The sequence below is a fragment of the Vipera ursinii genome, assembly GCF_947247035.1.
Source record: "Vipera ursinii genome assembly, chromosome: 3".
Classification (NCBI taxonomy): Eukaryota; Metazoa; Chordata; class Lepidosauria; order Squamata; family Viperidae; genus Vipera; species Vipera ursinii.
In genome coordinates this window covers 79,050,450-79,066,367 of record NC_139516.1, presented here as the reverse complement: position 1 = coordinate 79,066,367, position 15,918 = coordinate 79,050,450, and the positions used below count along the sequence as shown (strand labels likewise).

The window sequence follows — 15,918 nt, the reverse complement described above, 5'->3', positions numbered from 1 at the left end:
GTCCAAATGTACTTGCATTTTTAGTATCATATATGAAAGAAATGGGTACCACTTAGAGCAGGGGGTCTTCAAACTTGGCCCTTTTATGACTTGTGGACTTCAACTCCCAGAATTCCTCAGCTAGGCACTGGCTGAGGAATTCTGGGAGTTGGAAGTCCACAAATCATAGCAGGGCCAAGTTTGAAGACCCCTGACTTAGAGCAATCTTATGCCTTGATGGGTTACAAATGTTTGAAAGCTTGGTGTAATTATTAAGGTGCTAGTCCAGAAACAGGAGAATCTTGAGTTCTAGTCTCCTCTTAGGCATGATTGCCGGCTGGGTTAGTTTGGCTCAGTCCTTCTCTCTCTTAGCCCAATCCAGCTCATAGGGTTGTTGTTGGGAAAATGGAAGGAGGAAAGAACATTATGTAAGTTGGTCACCCTGAGTTACTTAGGTAACTAATAGAGGCAGGATTTTTAAAAAAAATCATAAAAAAGCTTCATTACACTTTATTTACTTGTCCCATTTAAATGTTGTTCCAAATATGCTAATATTCATGTATTTGCAAAACATAAAAGGACTAGCCATCTGCATGTTGTTATAACTGCAATTTCAGGAAAAAAAATTAAAATTGAATGTGATTACGTTTAAAAATGGAATTTTCCCCAATTTGGTATTGTCTAGATATGGTGGAATTACAACTCCTATGATGATGGTAAATTATGTAAGCTGTAGTCCAATACATCAGAGAGCAGCAGAATGGGGAATGTTGCTTAAGATCATCTGTCTTGACACTGCTTTCTATAATTATTACTTATAAGAACTTTTTTCAACATCTGAAAATGTTCCATATTAAACCCTCTGTCTTGAATGTGCTTTGAATGTTAAATTATTTGGGGCTGTAAATTAGATTAGGAAGTTGGGACTCTAGAAAGAGTACAGAGAAGAGCAAAAAAGATGATTAGGGGACTGGAGGCTAAAACATATAAGGAACGGTTGCTGGAATTGTCTAGTTTAAAGAACAGAAGGATGAGGGGTGACATGATAGCAGCATTCCTATATCTCAGGGGCTGCCACAAAGAGAAGGGAGTTTATTTTTCAAAGCACCTGAGGGCAGGAGAAGAAGCAACGGATGGAAACTAACCAAAAAGAGAAGCGACCTAGAACTAAGGACAAATTTCCTGACAGTTAGAACAATTAATCAGTGTAACAACCTGCCTCCAGAAGCTGTGAATGATCCAACACTGGAAGTTTTAAGAAGAGACTGAACATCCATTTGTCTGAAATGGTATAGGGTTTCCTGCCTAAGCAGGGGGTTGGACTAGATGACCTCTGAGGTCCCTTTCAACAACAACAACAACATCATTATCATCATCATCATTATTACATTCTGTAAGAAAAAATGCCAAACCACTTTCTATTGTTCCTAAAAAAAATGCAAGAACATAATTGTGGAGTCACCAGGAATCAAGCTTGATTTCCAGACTTTAGCATTCTGTTAGCTACAATTCATGCTCATGTGGTACAGAATGGAAGCATCTAAGATACACATGCAATCTTGACCATATAATCTTTACTCACATGTTGCAGTTAGAAAAATGAAGGTTTTCCTTAAAGTTGCACATCAACAAGTGGGGCACAAACGTAGGAACTGAACTCAGCTCACCTTCCCTATGTCCTAAGAGTTACTGAGGTGGATATCAGTTGGATGGTATGCTGGTAAATTGAACTCTAGGCACATAGTTGAAACAATTATTTCCACATTTCCCTGGTCAAAAGATATCCAGATCACTTGAAGAATACTTCCTTGTTGCCACAAGAACACTTTACTAAAATATTTGTAAACTTTAGAAAAGAGGGGAAAGACTACTTCAAATATAAACTGTGACTTTAAAAAAAAAGCAGATTTTCCTCTGTATGATTTCTACGGCCTGCCTTTTGTGCAGAGCTGTAATTTTTCTATTTTTATAAGCTGGGCTGCAATTGTGGCTTCAGCTAAGCACACATTTGGTTTATGAGTAGCCTTTTTCTCTCTTTCCCTCTCTTGTTTGCAGTGAAATCTTAGAGTACAGACTTGCAGTGTTGGCACTAGATACGAAGACATAATGCATTTGAACTGCTTTATAATTATTTAATGTATTAGAAAGATTTTTAAATATTGTAGTTTTAATTTTTAGTTTAATAGACTTTCTGATAACTGGGAATTTAATAATGGGATGTAAATAAAATAAAATGTACTGCCTAAGCTTTTCTAACTTGCTCACCTACACTTTAGTAATCATTCTATTGTGAAGCCCCTTCAACCCATCGTTTAGTGGGTGGTGCAACTATTACAGGTAAATAAGATTTGCTACATTTATTTTTACCTTCTCGCCAAACTCTAATTGCAGACTTGTGCTATATTACTTGAACGAATTCAATGATGATTTTGGGTTGCCTAGAGCCTGGAAATCAAGTTTTATTCCTGGTGACTCCACAATTATGTTCTTGCATTTTTTTTGTACATATGTTTAAGCTGTTCTTTTTCCCCCCTGTATTGTACCTTCTAAGCAATACAATGTTTCAGGAATACCAGCAATCACTCAGACTTAATATCTTTAGAAGGCGATAAAAACTGAACATAAGATGGGGACCTTCTTTTTATACTGAGAGGCTAGACCAGTGGTGGCGAACCTATGGCACGTGTGCCAGAGGTGGCACTCAGAGCCTTCTCTGTGGGCACGTGTGGCGCTGCTGCCAGCAGCTTGTGCAGGTCCATTGGGCTGCCAAAGGAGAAGAAGCAGCCGGCTAGCAAGCCCGAGTAGACGTGGTAGGGCATGCCCACATCCAGCAAGCCAAAGGCCACCCCAAGCAGGAAAGGCCAGATCCCCATCATTGCCATGGCCCCCCAGTCCCGGCTAGGATTGTGTACCTCTCCCCCATCTATGTGGGGCCTCCTGCCCACCGCCCCACCCGCCTGGATCTCCCCCAACCCTGCCTGGCCCCCACAGGCGTCCCCCCCATGAGCAACATCAAGGTGGCCATGCCCACGCCAGCCACGCTCACCTAGTCTGCCATGACAACCGCAGCCACACCCACCCAGTGGGCCATGCCCCCATGCTCCCCCTGAGGGCACCACAATGCTTATGCGGCCCTGGCACTTTGCAATAAATAAGTGGGTTTTGGGTTGTGGTTTGGGCACTTGGTTTCTAAAAGGTTCGCCCTCACTGGGCTAGACTAACTTATTATCAAAGAGAAAGTAGATGGAGTGGGAGTACAGAGAAATATTATTCATTTCTGTCCATTACTGCTGCTTCCAGAATGTTACTAACCATCAACAGTCTCCTACCAATTCTTAAGGAAAATTACCTCAAGGAAAAAGTACTGATGAATTTATACTCTCAAATTTTACTCCAGGATTGGATTAGAAAAGATCCTGTGGAATCGTATGACCAACTCGTAATCCATCAGGGCTCCTCTTTTTCATAACAGATGAAATGTGTAAACACTGGATTTAAAAAACTGTTATGTAAGTTGAGGAGACATAATCTTTCTAGATGTTGCCATCTGAAAATTCCTCCACTTCTATACCAGCCTGGAATTTATTTTTATTTTTTTAAAAAGAATGATGTTATAACAAAAGTTTACAATACAGGCTATCACAGCAAAGAGAGAAAGTTTAAGTCTTTGTAATTCACGTGATGCTCTCAGTGCTTTGTGAAACAGTCAGCCACTTGATTCATATCAGTTCATAAAATATCTCTTGTAGCATTCCATGCTATCTTGAAGTTTCAAAGTGTTTTAGGCAATAATAATAGAGAATTTTGGAGGAAGAATAAGTTGAGCCTTCTTCTGCAGATTATCTAATGTAAGACTTCCAATGAGCATTGGTGGCTATAGTATACTTTCCTTTGAAGCAAGTATTAAAAAAATAATCTGGAGGGTAAAATAATGGACTCTTGCCCATCACAATCTGTAGATGAATTTTGCAAGTGTGGTACTGTTTTATGCCTGTACATTTTAGGATGAGTAGCATTTTTTTAGAAAATGCAAATTTGTTCTTCAACAATCCTTTTAAATCTTTCCTCTGTTTTCCCTCGTAGGTGCTTTTATTGTGTGCTGGACTCCTGGACTTGTTGTACTACTTCTTGATGGTTTGAATTGCACTCATTGTGAGGTTCAGAATGTGAAAAGGTGGTTCCTTCTCCTAGCTTTGCTGAACTCGCTCATGAATCCAATAATTTACTCTTACAAAGACGACGAGATGTCAAATACTATGAGGCGCATGATTTGTTGCTCATTTGAGGAGAAAAGCCAGGAGCGCCGGTCTTCGAGGATCCCCTCTGCGGTGCTCGGCAGGAGCATAGATTCCTCGAGCCAGTACTTGGAAAATGGCATTAGTCAAGTGACGATCAGTGGCAAAGAAAATACATGAATTCCTCTCCTCCAAATGGGGACCACAGCAGGGGTAGGCCACAGTCCAAATGATCTCTGAGCCACCTGAGATCACTCAACCCTGAAACCACAGAAGAATATGTTCTCTGTACCAAAACCCAGATCCCAGGGTTACCTGACATCTTTGTAAATAATTACTGGATGGGAAAATAATGTACTTGAAGGGATGTGAAAGAATAGAAGGAGTGGTTTCAATTCTGCAAGTGTTCCTTTTAAGTCTGGAAACGGTACAAGCAGCATTATGGAGTCTCCTTCCTCAGAGGTCTAGGCAGTGGTGAGATGTCACTGTGCCAGGGCTGCACCTTAACAGCCAATTGTGGCAAGGTGGCAGGGTCAGCTTCTCAGGGGAGGGGGGGGAGGTCCTCATCCTCTAGTGTGGCTTTATTTTTACATCTTTTGAGGGCTGCCATCCCCAGTTATGTTTTTTTGTGCCTGGCACAAAAGTACCTCAGTTGCCAAACTTTGGACTCTCGGTGCTCAGCACTTCCTTCTGACAAACATTTGTTTAGAATTGGGCATTAAGCAAATATTCCAAAGCAATGAGTGCTTTTCTGCCACCCCAAGAAAGCAGCTGGTTAGGTCTGTGGTGCCAAGTTGGGCATTTTAGTGGCCCAGCAAGCAGGAGAAGACATTCTTCACCCTCAGGTGGCAAGATATGGATTGCACCACCATTGCAGAATTGGGGTTGTTCCCTTTTAATAAAAAAACCACACAAGTAACCAGGATATTACGGAATAATGAAAGCAAACTTCTCCACAATGTTCCAGTTCTTTACATGAAGGGCTTTTTCTTTTGCGACTATCATTTTTGTAATCGAGAGTATTCGATCACTTTTGCTACCTCTCTTCTGTCTGAAGTGGTACAGCCCAGATACCAATTTCTTTCTTTGGGAAGGAGTTACGCCAGGATTAATTTGGTTATTCAGAGTGGCTTTTAAATTGTTTGCTTTAGGTAGCAGCCTACAGCTGCTCTGAACTCTGGGACTTGCTTCTGAGTAAACATAGTCGGCTGTTTAGTTTTATAAGTGGAACATTGTACGTGTTCTGCAATTAAGCATTTTAATAAAGATTTTTCAGTCTGTAAATGTGAGCTGTAGAATCAACATTTGACCTTTATCTGCTATTTAACTTCACCCCATCCACCCCCAATCCGTGTAAAGTAGTAGTTTCTACACATGGCATTTTCTGTTCCAGAGGGACAATATTTAGTAGCATTCCCAAAAAATCTTGCATGCTAAAATCTTCCTAATAACAAGTTATTCCATGCACATGTAACTCCCAATACTATATTAATAGGTCTAGAATGGCTGGGCTTCCAAAATAGTAGCATCTGTTTTAATTGAAGGAGTGGACTGATTGTGGTATGTCATTAAAAATATAAAAGATGTTGCCTTACAGTGATTTATGTACATAAATCCCAGGGTATTGCTAACAGAAGAACATTAGATATTTTGTTAGTAAACAATTTCTTGAATGCATGTCATTTATCAGTATAGTCAAGTTAGTATGTTATAACCAGAAGAAAAAGAGAAAAAGGCAACAATATTTATCAGCTGTATTTGATAGTAGTAATCGTTTCAGGTTAGTCTAAGATCCTGGAAAGATTTCTGCAAAAGCATGAATTTGTACATACATTTATTATGATATTTTCATTTTTAAAAATCTTAATATGTACAGATTGCTTTTCCTATGTTACTTTTTAAATGGTTTAATGCCTGTGGAAAATATGAAAAAAGGGATTATTCAGTGTTTTAAATAAATGCTTTGTATCTGAGTTTGAGCACCTCAAGTTACTGCGGTTTTTTTTAGAAGAAATACTAAAGGTCTAATCACACATGATGTTAATCTCATTACTGCAGTCATGTTTATTTAATTATATGTGATGAATGGGTAATGGTGGATAGTTTCTATTGAGGGGAGATTTATCCTTTTTTTTCATGCTGCAATTATCTTTTTAAAAAATCCTGCCTGCAACTAACAATTAAAAAACAATCACTAAGATTATGTATGGTTAAGTTCCAAAAGGTTGACTGAATTGTTCCCATAAAAAAGGGATAACGAATAGCTGCTTTCCAAGGTGAGAGGAAAATACTATTTGGTATTTATACAGTATGTATTCATTTATTCTGAAACGAATGTTTTGGCCTCAGTTTGGAAATAACCATGTATTGAAAGAAAGAGGTGCATTTTCTCTTCCTGTGTGTTCCTGGCATGAAAAGCAATCAAAGGAGCCCAGATTAATTTAACTTGATAGACTAACTCAGATACAAGCCTCATTCTTTTTTAAAAAAAAAATATTTTTTTTCTTCTAAAAGAATTTCGTTGTAAGAATAAAAGGAAACATTGTATTCTGGATTTTCTGCAGTTGCACCCCACAGAGGCATATGAGAGAATTTGTTGTTAGATCTCCTAGAAGGGCTAAGAATGGATAATGATGAAACAACTTGCACTGTTGTTGTTTGTTACACCTACATACGTTTATGTTTTCACATTTAACACAATTAAAAAATATAGGCCACCCTAGAAACAAAACTATACAGGTTATACAGGTTTGCGAGCACAATTGGGACCAGCATCTTGGTCATTAAGTGAAGTGGTCACTCATTGAAACTGACTGTACTTAAGAATTTATGTCAACTTTCCTTTGCTTTTACAGATCAGCAGAGTCATAAATGTAGGAACTTGTTGCAAAATTACTTTTTATTAACATTGTAACGTGAGAACAGTCACTAAACCAGTCAGTTGCTAAATGAAGACTGCCTGTATGTAGTTTTTCTGTTTCCTACTGTATCCTTTATTAGACGCATTCCATGAAAACAAACTCTCATGCCTATGCCTTCCATCTCCTTGGTTCTAGTTGTTATATAGCTTTGAAAAAAATTAATTGTTTCTATATATTTTTACTGTCTGTAAGTCTTATCGGTGAGAGGGGCAGCGTATATATAAATTGTATAAATAACAATAAATAACACTATTAATCTCTTTTCCAATATAGCACACTTTTTCCTTCCCCCTTAAAAAAAAACAAACTCCACTTCTCCGTTTTTGTCTCCTTTGTAGAAGGGGAAGTCATCAAATTTGCAGATGACAGTAAGCTGGCAAGAATAGCCAACACCCTAGAAGACAAGCTCTGGATCCAAAATAATAATAATAATAATTTATTTTATTTTATTTTATTTTATTGCATTTATATACCGCCCATTCCCTGAGGACTCAGGGCGGTTTACAGGGAGTTAAAAATCAAACATACAAAAGTTAAAAACCAAGTTAAAAAATATTAAATCAATCCTGTACTCTTAAAAACCCCAGTTAAAAATTTTCTTCTCAGCCAGAGCTCAAAGAGCCAGGTCTTCAGGCCCCGGCGGAATGATTGGAGGTCGGGGGCAGTCCTCAGCTCCACCGGCAGCTGGTTCCAGAGGGCAGGCGCTCCCACTGAGAAGGCCCTATCCCTGGGTGTCACCCGCCGGCAATCTCTTACCGGCGGAACCCTGAGCAGACCCTCCTTGTGGGAGCGCACTGGGCGAAGGGCGTTTGATGCCGGCAGCAGGTGTTCCCTCAAATACCCTGGACCCAGGCCATGTAGGGCTTTATAGGTAATAACCAGCACCTTGAATTTCACCCGGAGGGCAACCGGAAGCCAATGCAGCTCGCGGAGTAGAGGTGTTACATGGGAGTATCGGGAGACCCCCCATTACAACTCGCACGGCCGCATTCTGCACCAGTTGAAGCCTCCGAGTGGTCTTCAAGGGCAGCCCCATGTAGAGAGCGTTACAGTAGTCCAAACGGGAGGTCACAAGCGCATGAGTAACTGTGCGTAGGGCGTCTCGGTCCAGATAGGGACGCAACCGGCGCACCAGGCGAACCTGTGCAAAAGCCCCCCTGGTCACGGCTCCTATGTGGTCTTCAAAATTGAGCCGTGAGTCCAGGAAGACGCCCTATCAATGGGGGGGTAACACCTCATCCCCCATCGTTAGAGATGGAATAGTCTGGTTAACCCGATATGCCGATATGCACAGCCACTCAGTCTTGGCGGGATTGAGACGAAGCCTGTTTCTCCCCATCCAGACCTGCTCCGCCTCCAGGCACCGGGACATCACGGAGAGGGCATCACTGGGTTGGTTCGGGGTGGAAAGAAAAAGTTGGGTATCATCAGCGTACTGGTGATACCCCACCCCAAAACCACGAATGATCTCGCCCAGCAGCTTCATATAGATGTTGAACAGGAGAGGCGAGAGGACCGACCCCTGAGGAACTCCACAAATGAGAGACCTCGGGGCGGATCTCTGCCCTCCTGTCAACACCGACTGCGAGCGGCCCTGGAGGTAGGAGGAGAACCACCGTAGAACGGTGCCTCCCACTCCCAACCCCCTGAGACGCCGCAGCAGGATACCATGGTCGATGGTATCGAAAGCCGCTGAGAGATCTAATAGGACCAGGACAGAGGAGCAACCCCTGTCCCTAGCCCTCCAGAGATCATTCACCAGTGCGACCAATGCCGTCTCCGTGCTGTGTCCAGGCCTGAAGCCCGATTGGTATGGGTCCAGATAATCAGTTTCCTCCAGGAACAGAGGGAGCTGATGCGCCACCACACTCTCAACAACCTTTGCCAGGAAGCGAAGGTTGGAGACTGGACGATAGTTGTTTAAAGCAGCCGGGTCCAAAGCAGGCTTCTTGAGAAGGGGTCTCACCACCGCCTCCTTCAAGGCGGCAGGGAAGACACCCTCCTTCAAAGAAGCAGTTATTACTGCATGGAACCAGCCTCGTGTTCCCTCCCGAGCCGCATAAGCTAGCCAGGAGGGGCACGGATCCAACAAACAGGTGGTGGTGCTCAGTCTCCCCATGATCCTGTCCACATCATCAGGGGAAACAGGGTCGAACTCAGTCCAGATAACGTGCTCAAGACCGCCTGATTCCTCCACATCAGACTCTGCCCAGTCAGAGTCCAGGCCGGTCCGGATCCGAGCGATTTTGTCCGCCAGATGATGACTAAACTCCTCGGCTCGTCCCTGCAAGGGATCCGCTCTCACCTCCTGGTTAAGGAGGGAGCGAGTCACCCTAAACAGGGCGGCTGGGCGATTATCTGCGGACGCGATAAGGGCGGCAAAGTAGTTAGACTTCGCCGTCCTTATCGCCGCAAGATAAGACCTTATAAAGGTTCTTAACTGCAATCGGTCGGATTCGGATCGGCTGGACCTCCAACCGCTCTCTAGACCTTGTCTCCGACGCTTCATCTCCCGGAGCTCCACAGAGAACCATGGGGCCCAATGGGATCTGCGCCGGGTCAGAGGTCGCATGGGTACAACGCAGTCAAGTGCCCTGGTGGCAGCCGTTTCCCAGGCCTCCACCAGAGCATCGACTGGGCTGTGGGTAAGGGTGATAGGTATAGGCCCAAGCGCCCTCTGGAACCGATCTGGGTCCATTAGGTGCCTGGGGCGGAACCACCTGGTCGGTTCCGCCGCCCAGCGGCGGGGGGTGGCATGACGGAAAACCAGCCTCAGGAGGTGATGATCTGACCATGACAGAGGGGTGATGGACGGGGAACCCCCTCCCAGATCATCCAACCACTGTCCAGACAGGAACACCAGGTCGAGAGTATGATCCCCCTCATGAGTGGGCCCTCAATAACCTGGGTCAGGCCCATGGCTGTCATGGAAGCCATGAACTCCCGAGCTAACTCCGACGACCCTCCCAGTGATGGCAGGTTGAAGTCACCCAGGACTATAAGCCTGGGGAACTCCACCGCCAACCCTGAGAGGGTGTCGAGCAGCTCAGGCAGGGCTGTTGCCACACAGCTGGGTGCCAGGTATGTAAGCAACAAGCCCAACTGAACCCGAGGACCACATCTCAAGAGGAGGGATTCACTCCCGGCCATCTGGACAATGGTGGCCTCCCAGGGACACAAAGTCTCCCGAATAACCACTGCCACCCCACCACCCCTGCCCTGAGCCCGTGGCTGGTGCAGCACCCGGAAACCTGGCGGGCATAACTCGGTGAGAGGCACCCCTCCCTCCGAACCCAACCAAGTTTCTGTGATGCACGCTAGATCCGCACATTCCTCCTCGATCAGATCATGGATGAGGGGAGCTTTGTTAACTACGGATCTAGCGTTAAAATAGACCAACCTGAGCTCAGGGGCCTGATCACCCTCATCCCCGGGTAAGAGGGTGCTAACCGGAGGGTCGGAGCGCGCCACCGCTCGGAGATAGCGGGGGCGCGATCCCAGATGTTGATATGGCCCTCCGCGCAGACACCTGCTGCCATTCTTTATCGCCGTGGGGATTTGAAGCCCCACCCCCACATTCCCAGCACCAGCAGCCACCTCCCCCGACCCCGTCCCGTCAGGACCTCTAACAGGACCAGACTGAGTGCCGGTTAAAGATTCCCTCCCTACCCCCCTCCCACCCCCTCCCTAACCTCTTAAAATAACCAGCTAAAAATTTTATCAGGGGCCTCTTAGCACGTCTTGACTCGAGGCCCCTATCTAAGCCCAGCCACCTCTCGGAGTCCCAGAGCTTGGGCTCGTCATTAAGGGGAGTATGGAAACAGGTGACAGGGCGCGCCCATGAGGCAGGAACCCCCCTAAGGGCATACAAGTCCGCTTCGGAGTAACGATAAACCATACAGCGTTAGAATAGTCTCTTAGGGCAGATGTTATAAATATGTCCAAAGGATCGCTCAATGATGGTGTATAGCTGGAAAAAGAAGTCCAGTAGGCATATCTCTTAGTCTGCAAGGCCATCTCAGCTCTCACCTGAGATGGAAATCCAAGGGACAACCTCAGTCATCCTCTCACTCCGGCTGAGGAGTCCAATCTGGAGCAGAGAGAGAAAAGGGGATCCTGAGCCAGGCCCACCCCAACTGGTCTCTCACACCAGTGAGGTGGTCGCTGACCAGTCCAAAACCGTCCTCCCACCACGGTCCGGTCCCAGCCACACTGGACTGTCAATAGGGGTATCTTAATTCCCATCAGGCATGGAGCTAGCCATAATGCCTGCCTGTGAACAGAGAAAGTAAAGAACAGGCAGGCCAGGCCTCTGTCGATCCTCGCATCACCAGCCAACGCCGCCAGTCTGGGGGGGGAGGACAGAAGCATTCTCTCCCCAACGCCCGTTTGCCAGTCCAGATGATCTTCCAGCGGCGGAAAGAGGCAGTCCCAGCAGCTGTATTGAGTCCGGGAATTCGCCAACATGTCCGCCGAGGCCGATGACCAGGCCCACAGTCTGCAACCACCATCCGGGAGGAGAAGAAGGCTCCGCGCCGCCGAAAACGGCGCCAGCCAGCTGATGGTCATAGAAAGATCTCCGACCGGTGGGATCGTCGCCGCTGCCCCTCCGACAAGCAGGGGGTATCCACGGCGAGCAGGCAGAAGAGGGAAGGCAGGGCAAGGCGTCCCGGACTTCACGGCGCTGTGGCAGCGCTCGGCGCCATAGCGGAGCTCGGCAGGTCGGCAGGCAGTTCTCAAGCGCCGCTAGTTCAGATCAGCAGGCCGCTAGTTCAGGGGGGGGCTCAGCGCCACGAAAAGCAGCGCCCAGCAGCTGTTTTAAAATCCCCCAACCCCCAAAGTCGCCTCGGCAAGCAAGCAGAAGAGAGAAGCAAGGCAGGGCGTCCCAGACTTCACGGCGCTGTGGCAGCGCTCGGCGCCATAGCGGAGCTCGGCAGGTCGGCAGGCAGTTCTCAAGCGCCGCTAGTTCAGATCATCAGGCCGCTAGTTCGGGGGGGGGCTCAGCGCCACGAAAAGCAGCGCCCAGCAGCTGTTTTAAAATCCCCCAATCCCCAAAGTCGCCTCGGCAAGCAAGCAGAAGAAAGAAGCAAGGCAAGGCGTCCCGGGCTTCACGGCGCTGTAGCAGCACTCGGCGCCATAGCGGAGCTCGGCAGGTCGGCAGGCGGCAGTTCTCAAGCGCCGCTAGTTCGGAGGGGGGGGCTCAGCGCCGCAAAGAACAGCGCCCAGCAGCTGTTTTTAAATCCCCCACCCCCAGAGTCGCCTCAGCATACCGTGGGCCTCCCTGAGCTAGTTCCTTTGGAGCCCTCGAAGAGCGCCCGAAGCTTAGGTTGCGGCCGTTGCCATCTTGGGCAAAAATAATAATAATAATAATAATAATAATAATAATAATAATAATAATAATAATAATAATAATAATAATAATATAAAGTTGGAAGGGACCTTGGAGGTCATCTAGTCCAACCCCCTGCTCAGGCAGGAAACCCTATACCATTTCAGGCAAATGGCTGTCCAGTCTCTTCTTAAAAACCTCCAGTGTTGGAGCATTCACCGCTTCTGGAGGCAGGTTGTTCCACTGGTTAATTGTTGTAACTGTCAGGAAGTTTCTCCTTAGTTCTAGGTTGCTTCTCTCCTTGACTAGTTTCCATCCATTGCTTCTTGTCCTGCTTTCAGGTGCTTTGGAGAATAGCTTGACTCCCTCTTCTTTGTGGCAGCCCCTGAGATATTGGAACACTGCTATCATGTCACCCCTCACCCTTCTCTTCGTTAAACTACACATACCCAATTCCAGCAACTGTTCCCTATATGTTTTAGCCTCCAGCCCCCTAATCATCTTGGTTGCTCTTCTCTGTACCCTTTCAAGTTCTTGACAGACTTGAACAATGGGCCCTATCCAACAAAATGAAATTTAATGTGGGGAAAAACAAGGTTTTACACTTAGGCAGGAAAAGCCAAAGGTACAGTAACTATGAGAGGGACCTTAGAGTCCTAATGGACGGTCACTTAAATATGAGCCAGCAGTTTGTGGCAAGAGCCAAAAAAGCTAATACAATCCTTGGTTGTATGCATGAAGTATTAGTGCCGCTTTGTAAAGCTTTAGTAAGGCCACACCTGGAATACTGCTTCCAGGTTTGGTTACCACATTACAGAAAGAGACGTTAAGACTGGAAAAAGTGTAAAGAAGAGCAACTAAGACGATTAAAGGCCTGGAGACAAAAACATGAAGAAAGATTGCAGGATTTGGGTTTGGCTAGTCTAAAAAAAAGAAGGATGAGTGGGGAGATGATACCAGAATTCCAGTATTTGAGAGGCTGCTACAAAGAGGAGGTGGGGGCGTCAACTTATTTTCCAAAGCCCTAGAGGGCAGGACAAGAAACAATGGATGGAAACTAGAAAAGCAACCCGGAATTAGGGAGAAACTTCCTGACACTGAGAAGAATTAACCAATGAGAACAATTAACCAGATTTATTCTGATTCTGATTTAAATTATTTATAGTCCCAGAGCAATATGTATAGTATTTATAATTCCAGAGCAATAAAACACAAGTACAAAAGTACAAGTAAAAAACTTAAAATACAGAAACCAAATCTGAAAAAAGGAGAGGCTATCAACTGGCTTCTATAAGTCATAGGTTAGCTAGAAGCTTGTATTTTGACTGTGCTAAAGTTAAGTACTGAAGATTCATCTATCTCCTGTTTGCCCAGCTTGAAGATATATTACTAACCCCGTGACGACATAGCTGCGTGTCATTCCTAATTCGCCCCAACCCACTCACCTTGAGGTAGTGTTTTAAGTTGGAAGGAGCAGCTCTGCTGCTGGTGTTCTTGTGGGAACAGGCCAAGAAGGCACCTTCCCTTTCTTTTCCTCCCCACATTGACTGCCACCCACAGCAAGAGGAGGGAGCAATGGGGAACTGGGTGTTTTCTCGCTCTGGAGAACCTGGGAGCAAGGTGGCTCCTTTTGTACCAGTTCTATGACCCAACGTGTGCAGTTGGAAAACTGACAGCCCAGGTCCCACAGGACCGATATCTCTTACAGGTAAAGGTAAAGGTTCCCCCGCACATGCGTGCTAGTCGTTTCCAACTCTAGGGGCCGGTGCTCATCTCCATTTCAAAGCCGAAGAGCCAGCGCTTGTCCGAGGACGTCTCCATGTTCATGTGGCCGGCATGAGTAGACGCCAAAGGCGTACGGAACGCTGTTACCTTCCCACCGTAGTGGTCCCTATTTTTCTACTTGCATTTTTTATGTGCTTTCAAACTGCTAGGTCGGCAGAAGCTGGGATGAGTAACAGGCGCTCACTCTGTTACGCAGCACTTGGGATTGACCCGCCAAACTGCCGACCTTCTGATCGACAAGCTCAGCATCCTAACCCACTGAGCCACCACGTCCCTTGATATCTCTTATAAGTAGTGCCAAACGAGACATTGTCCTTTTTGCCCAGAGCTTTCAAGGTGGATGGGACCTCTAATTCTTCTCTGACTCAGCACAATTTTGTGCCAATTCCTATACAGGATAACAGCATGTAGACTGCTGTGGGAATAGCCCTGAATATAAAGCCTTTTGCAAGCAAAATTGTATTACTGCAGCGCCACAGCACAGTCATTTTCTAAAACCCTGTTAATTTATTTTATAGAAATAAAGAGTTGGAAGACATTTTGGCCTTGATCTAGTCCAGACATGTTCACAGGCATTTCTGAACAAACATTTCCAGGAGCTGCAGGCACCTTTTCTAACTAACATATTAAAAGTCATAAGCTTTGGTGAGTTGCAGCTCACTTCATTAAATGCCCAGAGTGACTAGACTGATATAGGGAAGGGTTGGTGGTAGAAGGATTCCAAATAGGATGGGAAGCCCTTTGTTAGAGATGTTGGGATTAACCACATTCAGGGGACCAAAGATTCCCTATACTTTTTTATTTATTTTTTTATTTTTATTGCATTTATATCCCGCCCTTCTCCGAAGACTCAGGGCGGCTTACAAGCTTAGCAGTACTTGATCTACTTCAATTCTTTAATGCAAAAAAAATGCAATGCAGAATAATGTTATATTTCTAAAAGGTACTACTTCCACAGAAGAAGGAACACCCCCTTAATTTCTGAGATAGTCTTTTGCACAGTACTGCCCTCTGGAGAACATAACTTTCCTACTAGATTAAAAACTCTCCTCCTGATGGTTGAATGGAGGCATTTGAAATAGGAAGGTAAATGTGTGCTGATAAGTATATATAAATGCTTCTGCTTCTCCCTGTGCAATCTTGAAAAAACCTGCTTCCTCTTCTCACAAGTCTAAAATGTGATTTAAATAGTAACTTATTGCTTTATCTATTGTACTCATCTCTCTGACATTTTTCTTTCACACTCAATTCCCTTCATTTTCCCTCAGAACTACAGCCAAAGCTATTCACCTCTCCCGTTATTCCAATCTTATGGCACTTGCTATGATTCATCTAAAAGAGCTTCCCATCCTATTTGGAATCCTTCACCCACCAACCCTTCTCTGTATCAGTCTAGTCCAGGGGTAGGCAACCTTGGCTCTTTTATGACTCGTGAACTTCAACTGCCAGAATTCCTGAGCCAGCCATGCATGACTGGCTCAGGAATTCTGGGAGTTGAAGTCCACGAATCATAAAAGAGCCAAGGTTGCCTACCCCTGGTCTAGTCACTCTGGGCATTTGATGAAGTGAGCTGCAACTCACCAAAGCTTATGCCTTTTAAGATGTTAGTTAGAAAAGTGCTAGAAAGCACCTTCTGAGACTAAGAGCATTCAGGGCTGTACTCTAATGG

General features: G+C 45.4%; 1 protein-coding gene across 2 annotated transcripts in view; it reads left to right on the top strand.

The window, feature by feature from the left end:
* Positions 1 to 7,520, top strand: part of LPAR3 (lysophosphatidic acid receptor 3) — a 37,430-nt gene extending 29,910 nt beyond the window's left edge. For both annotated transcript variants that reach the window (XM_083357985.1, XM_083357984.1), the window contains one exon: positions 4,063 to 7,520. In XM_083357985.1, the coding sequence (XP_083214111.1) occupies positions 4,063 to 4,394 (332 nt within the window). In that variant the 3' untranslated portion in view covers positions 4,395 to 7,520. The remainder of the gene's footprint in view (positions 1 to 4,062) is intronic.
* The last annotated feature ends 8,398 nt before the right edge of the window (positions 7,521 to 15,918 follow it).